Genomic DNA, 18,116 nt, shown 5'->3' on the forward strand with positions numbered 1-18,116 from the left:
TACAGTTTATATATTTGTATTTTTGTATAATGTATTATATAATATATTATATAATGTAGTTTTGTACAGTATATATAATATTTAACATAATTGTTTCGCTTTATCTGAAATCTTGCGAAATTCCACTTTCCTGCTGAGCAAAATGGTTGAGGATCGATTCCTCTCGTGAGGGTATCGTTCATCATACGCGTTCTTCGCACCGTCAGCACACGACGAATCGGGTTGTATAACTGCGCCGCTTGAAAATGAATGGACCTATGGAGGATTCTGGGTCGCGCGCAAAAGAGGAATTTCTTTTCTTTATTTACCAAGCCCAAACGACCAAAGCCTTTCACGTTCCGTGCCCTTCTGTAAACTTCGCCACCCCATTTCACCCTCGATGACAGCTGCATCGCTTGGAAATAGGGGTTCCCTCAGCGGTTTTAATTTGCATTGGCATACGCAATATGTGCACGTGAACATGCATCCGTACATAGATATTAAATGGTGATTTTAAAATAATAAACATAGTATTATAATAAATAAAGTAATATAATGTGCTTAAAATAATGTTTAAATAAATATCAAATATCAATACGTTATCAATCGTTTAATTGTTTGCAAAGCTGGCAAGATGATTACTAAATTATTGAAAAATTCTCAGAGTTGTCTTTCTACTTTCTTGTGATTTTTGTGAAAGTAATTATTTAAAGTGACAAATAACAATATGCTTAAAGAAACAATGCTTAAATAGATGCTAAGATATATTTTTGATAATCAATCATTTACAAAGTTGGCAAGACAATTACAGAATCAAAAATTTTCTTAGACTTCTCCTGATACTCTCTTCCTCTTGATTTGAATCATTAGTTCAACTGTGTCCTCAATTAAACCATGGTTTCATGGGAAGGTTGCGCCACAGACTGCGGCACAGGCTGCGGTGTGTCGAGATCATCGGAGCGTGGAACGTCCGGTACGAGAGGGTGCACGTGTCGGTTTACGTGCATGTGACTCGACACCTCGGCATCCGCGGCCGTTCGTTCGCATTCTTTCCTCGCGTACGTCGGCCTTTTTGGAGCACAGACGTAAATGATTATGTCTCGCGCTCACGATGACTCAGTATCAATCTATCATATGGAATTTATCTTATCATATGGAATTTATCTTATCATATGGAATTTATCTTATCATATGGAATTTATCTTATCATATGGAATTACATGTAATAACATAAAATTATTAAAATGATTGATACGAATCCATAACAATTATATTTTACATGCGATTTTAAACGCAAAGTATACAGGACATTTTTCATTTTTTATTTATGAATTTAAAATGTTTTTTTGTTTACAGAACCGCTTCAGGAACCGCGCTTTACCACTCAACCGTCAAGCAGTGGCAATATACTTAGCGAAAATCGCACCAAATTTTTGGAATGCCGAGCAAGAGGTAAGAACATTTAGGTACTAGAAGTAAAATTAAGATTTTATTTATTCTATTTTTGATAATACAGATATACAGTGGTGATTTATATTTTGCGAGTGTGGTCATGAAAATTATTCCAGTATTGTTTGACTATAAATATTTCGATATTATTTAAAGCCATGAAATTTAAAAAAAGGATCAGGACCTCTCAGCAACATTGAGGATAAGGTTCGTCCCATACCTATTGCATTGTCTTGTTGAAATATCGAGTAACAGGCAGATGAGACGGTGACCAAATGAAGCCTTACTAATGTTCAATACCATGTAATTTGATCATATGACCCTGTGCTAATGGTATTAGGTGTAGCAGCGTCCATGACTTTGCAGAGCGCAAATAACGTTAAACCATTCATGAGTTTATGTATTAGATCACGATGTTAAAAGATCAAATTATAATTATTTTATATAATTCATAAAATCCGCGATTAAAAAAGATGCACTGCAATGATTCAAGAGAAAAACATTTATCTTCCGGACATTCTTTATGTAAATTTAAATTTTGTATTAGTATTTGTAATATTTGTAACTGATAAAAGTAAAATTAAGTGATAAATAATAAAAACTGGGATAATAATACACAAATTATATAATTTTAAGGAAAAACATTATTTATATACGGACGAGTTGCATGCAATTAATATACGATTGTTTCCACAGGCAATCCTCAACCAAAGTACAAATGGTTCAAAGATGGGGTGGCCCTCAACAATGAGCTCATTTCAGATCCTTATTTCCGTATTCAGGCTACCCGGCGAGAGGATGCCGGAGTATATCACTGTGTTGCGTCGAACGATGTGGGATCTATATTCAGCGATCACATCACCTTCGCCGTAGCCTGTGAGTATTCAAGTTTGAATCCATCTGAATTCGTACTCAGATTTACTCAGAAGAATTTGTCTAAATTGTCCAATTTAAATTACCAAATTGTGATCGATGTTCCGCATGATCTGCTCAGATATGGGAGTCTTCGAAGATCTTACGGAAAAGGTAGTAAATGTTGAGTCGGGTAACGCCGCGATTCTACAGTTGCCCCCGATCGAGAGTCATCCTGCTCCTAGAGTAGAATGGGTCTCCTCCGACGGGATACCTTTGTATGGTATAAAATATGCCACGACCCAACGCACGTTGCTTATACTGAACGCTTCGGAGGGCGACAATGGTATCTATAGGTTCGTATATCGTTGAGACCATGTACGATTGAGACGTTCAGCGCAATAGCGCTCCAGTTACTCTTCTTGATCTTCTTGATATTACGCACAGAGCGAGGGCTTTCAATACTCAATTAGGCAAAGAAGAGAACAGTCCATTTTTCAAGCTGCAAGTCACCGGTGATCCGAATGCGGAAATAGTTCCTACTATAATTGTCAAGCCGCAAGATACGCAGATAATCAAAGATCAAGACGTCACGTACATAAACTGCATTGCGAATGCCAGGTAAACCGAGAATTTTCCTTTAAGAGGTTTAGGGATAAGAGAAATAGAAGAGAGAAGAAAGATAAAGAATGAACCAGCGGAACTATAGCAGCGGCAAAATTCTAACCAACGAAATTGCATCGTTTCAGATCGCTTCACGAGCTAAGAACCTTGTGGATGAAAGATGGTATTCCGATTGAGAATTCACGAATATCGTACAGCTTCAACGATTCGTGGAACAGGACGCTCGCATTGGTCTCCGCCAACATAACTTATACGGGAGTTTATTCCTGCCATGTGGACTTGAGAAGCGGCGATTATCCGACTGTAAATGCGAGTGCCAAAATCGTTGTCTACGGTAAATATTATCTAACGATATTATATTTATTGTAGATATCTCTAATAAACATTTAAACGAGTAGTAAAATAGTGGCCACGTAAGATCACTCGCCTATAATTATTATTTGTAAAATAAAAATACGTCACTGTCAGCTTTTATTATGCAAAGTCGCAAATCAAAATATATGTTAATAACGAACTATTAGCATTAATTCGTATTATTAAAGCTGCTATTTTTCTCTTGCGTTTCTTTAGAAAAACCAACATTTATAACGGAGTTAAAAAGGGAGACTTTGAGCGACTATGGATCCACCGTAACGTTACCGTGTGATACTGTTGGCGTGCCGCCTCCCACAGTTGCTTGGTTCCGTAATGCCGAGCCTATCAACCATTTACTAGGGACCAGGTATGTCTTAGCAAAATTTGCTTTTATGTTCATTCAAATGAAAACGTAAGAGAGGCGTAAAGAGTTTCGTAACTCTTGCAGTTAAATTAGATTAATTAAATTAGATCAATTTTATCAAAAACTTTTAATCTACATCTGAAATTGCCATTGTTCTACGAGAAGATATTGTTTAACTACAAATTCTATTTTTATGTTATAAATGAAGATATATACACGAAATTAAATAAATTATGAAATAAATTTTATTGTTCGAAAATTCTGACTTTTATATAGATATGTGATGGAGGAAGATGGCTCACTGACAATCAAGAAATTAACTATGGATGACTCCGGGATGTTCCAGTGCCTCGCTTCCAATGAAGCTGGCGAGTCATCCAGTTATACGTGGGTAAAGGCAAAAAGTGAGTAATTTCGTGCAATTTCATGGTGCAGCTGCAGTATCTTGAAAGCAGTTTTATCGTCGAGTTTGTATGAAGTGTTCGCAAAACATATGATCAAAATATTCATTTTTTTATCTTTTATTATTATTATTATTTTATATTCACATTTTATATTAAGAATATGATACATAAATATTATATAAATTTATTATATATTATTAATAATAAGAAGCAGTAAAAATAATAAGGTAATAAAATCATTACAAATAGATAATAAAGATAAAGAGTAAAGAAATAGATTAATATAAGAGGATATATTGAAAAGATCCCTAATTATGTGTTTTGTGAACACTGATAATATTACTAACAAAGTTAATATAAATGAGGTATTTTTTGTATGGGAAATAGAAAAAGGATTAGGAAGCGGATTGAGAGACAGAGTTGCCCGCTGGGCGGCTGGCTACAATATAGTCAGACTTGGCCAATTTGACCGCCGGTTTATCTTGTCTAAATATCCAGCCAGTAAGAATATTGTTGCAAAATTTCTTTACTTTTTTCTTCCCATTATATTATCGGCACACAAGCTTGAAGATTGCATATAAATATCACTTCACGATTTTTTGCTTTTTTGGCGACAATCCTTGCATATAGCTCTAATAACAAGGCAAAACGCACCAAACCATGCCTAGTGTTATTATTAGTATTTCATAAAATTAATTATTGTTCCAATGTAGCTGATAGAATATTAGGCAAAAAGAATATTGTCTACAATATTCCACAATAGTGTTTTATATACTTAATAATTTTATTATTTCAGTTAGTCTAGTTTTGTGTTTTATTGTAGAAGATATTGACGATTTTAGAAAACGTCCAATGAAACAATCTCTTTATTTTAAAGCATCTTTGGAATAACCCTTAGCACGCGTCTTGCAGCATTAAAAGTACACTGACACGCACGTCTCGTTTTTTCATAGACCAAAGATACGTTCTCAATGAGACCTATTTAAAATTTTATAGGTGTTTCATGATAAATGTCACGTAATAAGATAATTAAATATTTCATTCTTGTATTTTCTATGATTGAGCGATTACTTCATGCGGCATTTCTCGTGAAACCTCTAGTACTTGGGCGTTAGTTTGTATTTTTGTGTAGTTTTGTGTTGTCGAACATGTGTTTGTGTCCAAGCTTGTTTTTCTGGAGTCAGCACATCAGAAAGCTAGAGAAAGAGTGAAAATTAGAGATGGGTTTGATATATATATATATATATATATATATATATATATATATATACACACATATTGCAACCGACGATTCATCACCCTTTTCTTTATTTGCATGTTGTAAAAAAAGATTGGAAATAGATATGCGTTGTTGATGAGACAATTTACGTGCAATTTGTAGCGTCTGGGCCGGTAATGGAAAAGGGTCCGCAAAATTTAACGGTATTAGACGGCAAAGATGCAACTCTGAGCTGCAACGCGATAGCGGCACCTAAACCAAATACCACCTGGTATTATAACGGTAAGTAACTAAAAATCAAATCAGAGAGAGTTATCAATTTTTTATTAATTTTATATAAATATTTTTTTGACATAAAAAAGTGATTTGGTTGCGGAAACTTGTTAATTATCATTTTGATAAAAGTATTAAATGTAAATTAGAATAGAGAAACGACTATGCGTCATTTATTTTAGTAATAGAAAACATATTTTCATATAATAATAAAACTTATTTATAACATTACAATAGATACGATACCTGTGGAGATAGCTGGACGAGTGCAAGTCCTGGACAATGGTGATCTTCTAATTGCAGCAGTAAAAACGAATGACGAAGGAAAATATACTTGTATCCGTGCGAATGAAGCCGGTTCCGTCAATGGATCAGCATACTTGACTGTTCTAAGTAATTATTAAAATAATTTTGAATATAAAAATCGAATACAATTATAGAAGCTTTTTAATTTATTTATTTATTTGATTTTACCTAAAAGAATATATATATTTTTTTTAAATTGAGAAGTCTATAGAAAAGATAGAATTTTTCTTTTTTGTTTTCACTGTCTATTGCTAAAATAATGGTGAAATCTAGATTTAGTTTAACTTTTATAATCTTGCGTTAATTTAATTTAATTTAAAACGTTTGGGTATTTAAATAAATTAACTTTTACGAATACGTATTGCTCCGTTTATTATATTTATTATTCTCCGTTTATTATTCTCAATTATGTTACAGTTCGAACGCGAATCATTCATCCGCCTCTCGATACTTCTGTGCTCCTTGGACGCACCGCCGAATTACAGTGTAAAGTTTCAAACGATCCGAGCGTTATGTATGATATGGCATGGTTTCACAACTCACAGTACGTATAATGAAGAATATAATTCTACGTAAATTCGTAATTTTTAAATCATAAATTTCTTATGGAAATCAAATCTGTTTTTAAAATTTTAGCTATAGCTGTAGTAAGTTTTCTTCTAAGTATCAAATTTATAATTAATCAAACTTTTCTCCTCGTCATTTTCAAAAAATAATTTAAATTATTTTTGTATCATTGTGTGATTATTATTTATTTATAAGAAGGTGTAGATAAATAAAACTGTTTGAATATGGGAAAAAAGGAGTTCATCAATTGTTTGTCTGAGAATCTCGAATTGACAGGTTATTATTATGTTACAGAGTAATAAACACACAAGCAAGCCAGAGATTAAAGATGCGGTCGGATGGGACTCTGCAGATCATCGCTGTTCGAGCTTCCGATGTGGGCGAGTACACGTGTTCCGTGGTATCACCGGGTGGTAACGAGACGCGATCTGCACGTTTGAGCGTGATTGAGTTGCCGTTTGCGCCAATTAACGTCGTGGCTGTGCGGGTAGAACGAATCTCTGCGCGCACGATCAACGTCACGTGGGTGCCCGGCTTCGACGGCAATAGTCCCACGAAGAAATTCATAGTCGAGAGACGAGAAGTTTCTGATTTAGGTAAGTGCAATCTGAATATAATCTATTTTAATATTTAACTTTAATATGAAAATTAATACAATCATTATTTTAATATTAATTTTAATTTAAATATTAATATTAATTTTAATATTAATATTATTTTAATATTAAAATTAATATTAGTATGTATAATTAAATTACAATTAAATTACACGTTTGTAACGAACATAAAATGTATTATTAATTTAAGTTATTATTAATTTAATAGTAATAATTATTAAGTAGGACCTGTACCGGATTCATCGTTGATCTGGATCACCGAACGCGACAATATATCCGCGAGTAGCCGATGGGTATTATTAAATAATTTGAAAGCTGCGGCAGCTTATCAGTTTCGCGTTAAGGCTGAGAATAGCGTCGGCACCGGTCCTTCGTCGGCACCCAGCAACATCGTTGTTCTACCTCAAGAACGTAAGTTATATATTGTATCTTATCTTCTTTTTATTTATATTAACATATCAATGTGTGTGCGTGTAATTCAATCTTAGACTTATATTTATAGTCGTTATTTGAAACTTGTTTGAAGATTTTATTATGTGAAATATTCACAATAGAAGTTTACATTCTGAAACGCGATCAAATCACATTTTGAATAGAGCTCATCTAAGTCTGTACTCAATTGAGCAGCAAAGCGATTTACTTGTATAAAATTTAACTTAGAATTCGAATTATTTAATTATAGCAGTGTTACACGCTTGTTTGAAGTTTAAAATTGCTCGTTTTATCGTTATTAGCACCTAGTGGCCCACCGATTGGCTTCGTCGGCTCGGCACGATCATCGTCGGAGATAATAACGCAGTGGCAACCTCCGCTGGAGGAATACAGAAACGGTCAAATTTTGGGATACGTACTGATGTACAAACTGGACGGATACAACGACAGTCCATGGACGATCCAGAACATCACCAACGAAGCACAAAGAAATTATCTTATTACTGATCTGATTACATGGAAAGATTACATGGTGCAGATAGCGGCCTACAACGACAAGGGCGTAGGCGTATTTACTGACGGTCTCACAATAAAAACTAAGGAAGGAGGTAATTGCATGATTATTGTTCCCGAAACATTAAGTATTATATCATTAAATATTAATTTATTAACTTATAAATTATATCATTATAAATTAGAGGAATGTAAAAAATTTAAATAATTTTGTGATTATATTAATATATAATTTAATTGTATATACAGGGTGTCCCGGGTTTTAACCGACAAACTGCGGGAGCATATTCTACTAGTGGAAATAAGACAAAATTCTTATATCGAGTTTGCTTAGAAATGCTTTATTACAAAGTTATAAACCAATATTGAAAAGAAATATCAGATAAGTAACAACGGATTTTTTCACAAAAATAAAAATTATCTACGCAATGATTTAGTGACGCATTTCAAAATGTTGTCCTTGCACATCGATACGAGCTAGACATCGACGTAGTACAGAATTTGTTACAGTACGACATTCCTGAAAATTTGGTTGCATCTCAGTAACTGAATTAGTAATTCGTTGCTTTAAATCTATCTGGTACTCTCCTGTTAGGAAGTCTACGTTGATACTCTCGTACGGCAGCTCGTGCATGTCCGTCACAGAATCCGTACATGAAATGAATATCGGTGTATTCCTCATTTGAAAACACTTTTGGCATTCTGATAGTAATTGCTAGTTGACACGATGATTGAAATCTAACAGCTACTGTTGTGAAAGTAACAATCATACTGAATCGTTTCAACATAGTGAACATGAATACATGTGAATACGCATAACATAAACATCTTCGACCTTGCAAATTCTACACTATGTTCCGTTGTTACTTATCTCATATTTCTTTTCAATATTGGTTTATAACTTTGTAATGAAGCATTTCTAAGCAAACTCGATATAAGAATTTTGTCTTATTTCCACTAGTAGAATATGCTCCCGCAGTTTGTCGGTTAAAACCCGGGACACCCTGTATATACAGGGTGTCTGAGACCACCCGTACATGCCGAATATTTTGATAACTGAGCGTGACAGATAAAAATGTTTTAATCAAAAGTTGTAGGGCTTTAACAATTACATGAAATGGTGATACATATTTGACCTTGACAGCAGTTATGCAGGAAGTCTCAAGGTCAACTTTAAAATCTTAAATGGAAACTCCCATTTTTTATTATATCATCTTCTTCTACCAATTAATTGGAACAACTTTTGTCTGAAACATGTTTTCTGAAAATGCCTCCATAGTGATACCAAATACTATGTTACACAAACCAATTATGAATACGTAAAAGCATTTAAAAAAAACTAAAATAGCTGTCCCGTATTTGGGACAGCTATTTCAGTTTTTTTTAAATGCTTTTACGTATTCATAATTGGTTTGTGTAACATAGTATTTGGTATCACTATGTTTATTAATTATTTTTCCGTTTTTTTGGCCGTACCACTGAAAACATTTTTAAAACATTACAATTTTTTAAATTAAGAAAAAACATGGAACTAGAAACTCGCCACGTCCTCGTCGTTAGTTCTGGATTATGTTAAGAGCGAGACTTTTTTATTTCAAAATGTAGTTTTTATTTCAAATACATGTCAAGGTCAATGGAGGCATTTTCAGAAAACATGTTTCAGACAAAAGTTGTTCCAATTAATTGGTAGAAGAAGATGATATAATAAAAAATGGGAGTTTCCATTTAAGATTTTAAAGTTGACCTTGAGACTTCCTGCATAACTGCTGTCAAGGTCAAATATATATCACCATTTCATGTAATTGTTAAAGCCCTACAACTTTTGATTAAAACATTTTTATCTGTCACGCTCAGTTATCAAAATATTCGGCATGTACGGGTGGTCTCAGACACCCTGTATATATATATAAAATTTCATAAGTTTAAACGTTTTATATATTATAGTCCCGGAAGCACCACCCACGAATATAAAAGCGAAAGCCATTAATTCAACGGCGGTGAAAGTATGGTGGAAACCACCGAATCCGCAAAAAATTAATGGGATTAATCAGGGATACAAATTGCAAGCTTGGATCGGTAGCAATGTTACGGAAACGAATGAATACAAGTCAATAACCGTGCCGCCAAGTTTACTCGACCCACTCGCCGAACAAAGCGCAGTTATGGCAGGTTTGAGAAAGTACACCCTGTATAATATCACGGTGCTTTGCTTCACCGATCCTGGTGACGGCGAAAGGAGCTCACCTGTTAAAGTTCGCACGCTCGAAGATGGTACGTTTGCTTTTCTTTAAAACTAATGTTAATATTTATGTGCGTGTGCGTAGAGTTTATTAATCTCAATATATTAAATTAATTAAATTAGATTTTTTAGATAAAGATTACATTAGTTTAATATAAAGATAATTTGTACCAAAAAACCCTTTTTAACATATCTCCTATTGCTAGTTTTAGTTGCACATAAGAAGAGCATAAGAAAACAATTATTTTTGTATATGAACGCAATTGTTATTCGACATATTTCTTTTATATCTTCCTAATTCGTTACAGCACCTGAAGAGGTGGAAAATTTACAATTTGAGGATATTAGTGATCGTGCATTGACGATTAAGTGGGCACCTCCCAAAGAAATCAACGGAATATTGACGCATTATCAATTGAAATACATGATTAAAGACATTCTCGATTCTCAGCGTGTGGAAAATTTTACAGCTAATATATTATCGACTAAAGTGGAGCATCTACAGGTAAAAACCAATTCAAAACGAAAAACATAATTTAAAAAAAACATAATTTTAAAAATCTAAGAATCACACAAAATTTAAAAAAGAAAGTCTAGAGAAAAATCGAAATGATACGATAAATTGCAAAAAGGTATCAAAATATTGTAAATGACAATAACTTTTATATTTACTTTTGTTTCTTTCAGGCGTTGACTCATTATAAATTTGAAGTCACCGCTTGGACGTCGGTTGGTGCCGGCAAGCCGAGAATAGCGATCATACAGTCGGGAGTGGAGCCGGTGCTACCGGAACCACCCACGAAGCTGGCATTGTCCAACATAGACGCGTTCTCCGTAGTGTTGCAATTCACGCCGGGATTCGACGGCAACTCGTCCATCACGAAGTGGACTGTACAGGTTGGCTGATTGAACTTGAGAACTCTTATAGAATATAAATAACAGACACAAGAGAAAAGAAATCCGTAGAACTAATTTGTCTGTATTTTTCAGGCACTGACGGCACGGAACTCGACGTGGTACAACATCTACGAGGTGTCGGATCCCGATGCCAGCACGATCACCGTTGGTGGCCTGATTCCCTTCGTGCAGTATAAGCTTCGTTTGATTGCAAACAATGTCGTCGGTGCCTCGCAACCATCTGAGCCAACTAAGGAATTTCAGACGATTCAGGCACCACCCTCTCATCCGCCGAAGAACGTCACGGTTCGCGCGATGAGCGCTACTGAATTGCGTGTCAGATGGATCGTGAGTATCTCTTTCTCTCTCTTCCTCTCTCTTTTCTTGTCGAATCATTGCATCTAAAATGTGACCTGAAACATATTACGTTATAGATATATGAGAAAATAAAATAACATAATTACAAAATAAGTTATATAACTATAAGTAATCATAAAATAATTTCTCTTCCGCGTAGCCGTTGCAGCAAATAGAATGGTACGGGAATCCGCGTGGATACAATGTTACCTACACGGAAGTGCAATCGAACATCTCGCAAAGCATCATCATCGAGGATCCCACTGCAAACTCGTATGTTCTGGAGAACATGGAAGAATACGCCGATTACGAGATAGTCATGCGAGCGTTCAACGACGTGGGATTCTCGGCGGCGAGTCCAAAGGCCATCGAGCGAACTCGTGAGTCGGGTAAGTCCTTGTATGCATAATGAACTAATATCCACTGTTTCGTAAATATTGAGATTTATAATGCAAAGCTATACAATATTATATGATACTAATCATAATTTTTTCAGTGCCCTCTCTGGGGCCAATCAACGTAGAAGCGAATGCGACGTCCTCAACAACCATTCTGGTACGATGGGGCGACGTGCCCGTGGAACACCAGAACGGTCAGATCGAGGGCTTTAAAGTCTACTACGGTGCAAATTCTAGATCGCCCTTCCAGTACAAAAACATTCCCAGTAACAGCACCTTTACGACCACTTTGACGGAGCTTCGCAAATTCGTTCAGTACCACGTGCAAGTCTTGGCGTATACGAGACTAGGCGATGGCGTACTGAGCACTCCACCCGTGAGAGTTCAGACCTTTGAAGACAGTAAGATTTTTCATTGTGATCGTTGAGGATTTTCGCTCCATCGAGAGAGAGAGAGAGAGAGAGAGAGAGAGCAATTGTGAATCATGCAAAATTATTTTTATTCTTTAATGTTTTACTTATTTTATATTTCCATTTATTTGATTATTTTCTAAAATAATTCGCAATAAATTAATGCAGTGTAGTTATAATATGAACGAGATTTCCATAATGATCACTATATTATGATAATAATTTGTATTACAGCTCCCGGTCCACCGTCTAATGTATCCTTCCCCGATGTGAGTTTGACGACAGCACGCATTATTTGGGACACACCAGAGGATCCTAACGGAGAAATTTTTGCATACAAAGTTATGTTCCATTTGAACAACAGTCTAGAACGTCAATTTTCTAAAGAATTTCCGGCATCGGATAGAACATTCAGGTATAAAAATAGACATTTCGAATTTAGATTCAAATATACAGATTTTTGACTTATATTTTATATTTTAAATACAAAGAGCATTATAATTTCGATACATAAAGTAAAGTTACTTTGACACCAAATTAAATATCAGCTGTCGAATATTATAAATATTGTGATATTTCTACTTGCAGAGCCACCGAACTCGAGCCAGAAAAATATTACATGTTCTCTGTGACAGCACAGACGAGATTAGGTTGGGGTAAGACAGCTTACGCGCTTGTATTCACCACGAACAACAGAGAACGTCCACAAGCACCGTCGGTGCCTCAAGTGAGCAAATCGCAGGTGCAGAGTCGTCAAATAACGTTTAGCTGGACACCAGGCAAAGATGGTTTTGCACCGCTGAGGTACGAACACTTTCTTCGCAACAATCGCGATTTTTTCGAAATGCTTTTGCTCTTTCTTTTTCTCTGTTATTTCATATCAATCTCTTTGCTCCGACAGATATTATACAGTGCAACAATCCGAGAATTCCGGACCGTTCCAAATTATTCCTGAAAGAGTGGAACCCACATTGACATCTTACACTGCTAACAATTTGAAGCCTTATACATTCTATCAGTTTCGCATCCAGGCTACCAATGATATTGGCCCTTCAGATTGGAGTACTGAATCCGCTCAAGTGCAGACTCTGCCTGCAGGTGCGTATCAAGGGGCAGACAAAATAACATGAAAAACTCGGCGCAATATCTATCCTGTCTTTCTCCACAAATTTGTCTTGAAAAAAAAACATGTATTCTCTAAAAATTAATAAAATTATATAAAATAATCACACATAGAAACTAAAGAGGAATTTTGAGAGAAGCGTAAAGTCAAAATCTCCTTTGGCGATTCATTATTTGTGTCTTTTTCGCTTTCTTTCAAGTAAATTAATTTTTCTTTGATATTCACTTGACGATGCGTTTGCTCATACAGCACCATCAAAAGGTGTCACTGGTCTGAAAGTTGTACCGATAACGACATCCAGTGTCGAGGTTCATTGGAACATGATTGATGAGATATATTGGAGTGGCGATCACGAAACGGGTGGTTATCGTGTCGTTTACCAGCCGATATCAGATTTCCCGACGCCACTGCAAGCAACGCCAAAAAAAGACGTTATAGGAATTAAGGTAATATGTTTCTAAAATGTAAAATTGTGTGTAAACATCATTATGATTTTTATTTATAATCCCTATAACTATAACACTTTTCAGAATTTTAATCTCATCTAAATAAAATGTAGAATTATTTGTTTCATCATAGGAGACCGAGATGGTTTTGAGCAATTTAACGGAGGATCGATATTACGAGATTATAGTGCTGCCATTTAATTCGGAAGGTGAAGGCCCACCAAGCCGACCGGTCACCGTATATGTGGGAGAAGCGGTACCTACGGGAGAGCCTCAACATCTGAAAGCGGAGCCCATTTCTTCTACTGAGGTTCACTTACGTTGGAAACCTCTCCAGGCTAATATGCAAAATGGCGATTTATTAGGATATAAAGTAATTATCTCTGTTTTATTTACTTTAATAATAATAAGTAAAGTGCGTATGTACATTACATTAATATTGTAAATTTCTAGATCAATCTATTATTGCATTACAAGAATTTTTATTTTGCATATTATCGTGTATCGATTGTAATAGATGTTTCCATCGATTTTCATTACAGGTTTTTTACTTGGTGACCAATTCTCCTCAAGATATAGAGAAGAAACAGGAAGAAGAGATCGAAGTTGTCCCGGCAACTTGTTTGGCACACAGCTTAGTCTTCCTCGACAAGTATACGGAGTACCGCATACAAGTTTTAGCGTTTAATCCAGCTGGAGATGGTCCACGATCTCCGCCGATTACTGTGAGAACAAAGCAGGTAATTCTTTGCAGATATTGGATATATACTTAACAGTTGTCTTCTTTTATCAATTAATTCTTAACAATTTAATTGCTGACTAAAACGTACAAACAACTTTAAATTTCTAAATGATCTTCTTTTCAATATTGTTACATTTCGATCACAATTATGTTATTACATATTGCATTATGTTATTAATTATTGCAGGACATACCAGGACCACCGCACAATTTGCAATTTAGTGAAATTACTATGACCAGTTTGCGCGTCTCTTGGGAGCCGCCAAAATTACGCAACGGCGAGATAGTCGGCTATATCGTCACGTACGAAACGGCGGAGCAAAACGACCGTAAGTAATTGCTTTTTAATTAATACTCCGAATACAGCGGAAAAACGCCGAAAGGGATTTGCAAAGAATTTATCTTATTTTATAAAAATTTATCTTATTTATAAAAAAAACTTATAATTTGTGAATTTTATAAATTTTTCTAACAATTACTATGTTGCTACTTTAATTTTTGTTTGCGTCACTAAGTAAAAGACCTATTTTGTATAATATTTAATAAATCACTCTAAAATCCATGCCCAAAGTGTAGCAATGACGGCAACGTTATTGTTTAACTACGAATCTATTATAATCCGTTTATTAATTGAATGTTTTGTCGCTTGAAGGTTTCAGCAAGCAAGTCAAACAAAAGGTGACAGAGACGAGTCTCCTCATTCAGCCATTGGAGGAAGAGGTGACATACACTTTTATGGTTCGCGCACAGACAATTGACTTCGGGCCACCAGTATCCGGAAATGTTACAACTGGTCCGCAAGAGGGTTCACCGATGGCGCCTAGCAACCTCGATGTGACCAAGACTGTTTCCAGCGTGGAGCTGGAATGGACTAACGGAGCTTCCGGCAAGGGTCCTATACTCGGCTATTACATCGAGACTCGTCGCAAAGGTAAATCTTTATTCTATTGTTCTGAATTATTATTTATTATTAATTACGTTAATAATATCGTTTATTTAAATATTTATTAATATTTTTTATTTACTTATTTTTTATAAATTATATTGTTTGAATCTATGAATAACATTGTTTAATTAAACTTGTTAATAATTATCATTAATTATTATCATTATTAATAATTAAGATAATAATAAGAAATTGTTAACAATATTATATTTCATTTTGGAGATACGATATAGCATAATCCTTTAAATCGATTTTTCAAAGAAGAAGAATATTTAACCATTCGATTTATTAGAATTTTTCTCGTACATTCGCGTTATGAACACGATTATTATAAAGTAATTGGCTGCTGACACTAATGATATCTTTTTTATAACTGTATAGCAATGGAAGAATGGCAGCATTGTAAGTGTCAACGCACGTAACTATCCTGAGCGTCGTTGCATTATATGGTTTATTAATAGTGAGACCCCTCCCCCTATCAGCGTAACAAAATATCGCTTCTGATAATTTGTTCTGTACATTATTATACGTGTACATACATCACGCGTGTCGTCGTCGTTTGGTACTTGCATTAACGGCTTGCATGATAATGTCATAGCATGACATCGCAAAAATCCCATTCTAGACGTTTGAGAATTTTACCAACCAGTAACTTCATAAAATATTGTAACATATATCATTTTCAAATATGTCCCCGCAGATAAAACAAATCCAGTAACTGATGATTTGTTTGTTTAGTCATTGATAGTGCCGCAGTTTTCATTATTTCATCCTTGTATGTACAACTAATGTCGATTTTAACATTTTGCGTGCGAACATGGCAAGAGATATAATCCAAAGGATACGTATATAAGGAACAAGCTAGCACCCCAAGTGTTAAATTAGTTCTCGTGTCCGAATATAATACGAACTTCGTTTTGTACAGATAAATTATTCCTCCTTCAACAAAATTATTTTTTATTGGTATATTTTCCCAAGTCAACTTGACATTATTGAAAAAATTGATTCAAAATTAATTGAAAATCGAAAAATCGAGCAAATAGTGTCGTACGAGTGTAACATGCTCTATAAAGAGATTGGATTATATATATTGTGATATATGTCCCGCAAAAAACTTTCTCTCCCCTTTCTTTCCTGTTAATGTGTAAATTACTGTACATGTTTTTGTATATGTACGTGCAATTGTAGACGATTCCCGCTGGCAGACAATAGTCCGCAGCAGCAATGGACCATTGATGGAATATACTGTGTCTTATCAAAACTTACTGCCATCCACATCGTATTTATTCAGAGTGATATCATACAATCGTTACGGTATTAGTTATCCAGCATATTCTGCCGAGTCGGTAAGTTTTATTAAATGAAATTGATTTTTAATTATAGCGTAATTTATGTATATGTATATGTATATGAATAGATCGTATTTTTATGAATTGGCTTGTAACAAAAGTTCGTAGCATTATTTTAATAAAATTTCAAAACAAAATTATTATTATTGTTATATATATATATATATATATATATATATATATGTAGAATGTGATTTAACTGATATTTATTATAATCGCGGCTCGATCCTAACTCTAATCCGAACTTGACTCTCTTCTCACGCGTTATATGTCTTATGATCATAATATTATTCGGTACGAACAGTCAAAATAAAATAGATACAAAATAGACACATACATATGTTCGACCAGTAATCGTCAATTCGAAAAATTTAAATTCCTACTTTCCTAAATGTATGTATATGCATTAATATTTATTCAACTACATATGTGCCATCTTAGTCTACATTTGCCATTTTTGTAGTAGGTTCCATCTTTGCACAATTTGTCATCCTTTTCTCATTTAAAAAAAAATTAAACAACGCTACGAACTTTTGTTACAACCTAATATATTTATTTATCTACTTATTATCTTTCTGGAGGAATATAATTAGTTACTATATTACGAACTAAAAGTTTTTACAAATTAAGATGTTTTTTTTGCTAATGACGTGTTTATTTCGCTAGATTTTAACGCCATCAAAACTCTATCTGGAATATGCATACCTGCAGCACAGACCGTTTTATAGACAAACCTGGTTCATGGTTACTTTAGCTGCTACGTCAATTATAATCATCATTATGATCATAGCAATATTATGTGTAAAAAGTAAAAGTTACAAGTACAAACGTAAGTTGAGTTTTATCTTATGTAATATTCTAAATTAATAGAACATATAATTCTATAATAATAATACAATATCATACTAACTTTTATGAAGAACTTTGATTGAAAATTATTTCTATTTATATAGAAGAAGCACAGAAAACTCTTGAAGAATCAATGGCGATGGACGCAGACGATAGACAAGAATCGGACTTGGAATTATATAGATCGCGTCAAGGTGGAGGTAGTTCCAATACAGCGACCGGCACTCTAGGCAAGAGGAACACGCTGGCCCGCAAGGCCATGCATCCTCCACCACCCACGATGCTGGGCAAGTCACCTCCAAGACCGTCTCCAGCGTCGGTTGCTTACAACAGCGACGAGGAGAGTCTCAAGGGATATGATGAGAATCCTGACGACAGCAGCGTTACGGAGAAACCTTCCGAAATTA

General features: G+C 34.7%; 1 protein-coding gene across 1 annotated transcript; it reads left to right on the top strand.

The window, feature by feature from the left end:
• Positions 1–873: 873 nt before the first annotated feature.
• LOC113562665 (protein sidekick-like) lies at positions 874–18,109 on the top strand (the record flags this gene model as incomplete). The annotated part of the gene is made up of 33 exons (XM_026972666.1): positions 874–952; positions 1,315–1,431; positions 2,125–2,304; positions 2,423–2,636; positions 2,728–2,901; positions 3,030–3,238; positions 3,475–3,625; positions 3,899–4,026; positions 4,414–4,527; positions 5,408–5,527; positions 5,756–5,911; positions 6,242–6,368; positions 6,686–6,987; positions 7,234–7,419; positions 7,743–8,048; positions 9,898–10,224; positions 10,501–10,697; positions 10,880–11,089; positions 11,183–11,437; positions 11,607–11,835; positions 11,943–12,245; positions 12,489–12,669; positions 12,843–13,058; positions 13,156–13,352; positions 13,627–13,823; positions 13,957–14,196; positions 14,366–14,563; positions 14,753–14,894; positions 15,218–15,496; positions 15,893–15,913; positions 16,700–16,857; positions 17,527–17,689; positions 17,814–18,109. Coding segments are annotated over exons 1-33 (6,372 nt in total), but the record flags the coding sequence as incomplete, so codon positions are not given.
• Between the last annotated feature and the right edge of the window lie 7 nt (positions 18,110–18,116).

The sequence above is a fragment of the Ooceraea biroi genome, chromosome 9 (genome assembly GCF_003672135.1).
Source record: "Ooceraea biroi isolate clonal line C1 chromosome 9, Obir_v5.4, whole genome shotgun sequence".
Lineage (NCBI taxonomy): Eukaryota > Metazoa > Arthropoda > Insecta > Hymenoptera > Formicidae > Ooceraea > Ooceraea biroi.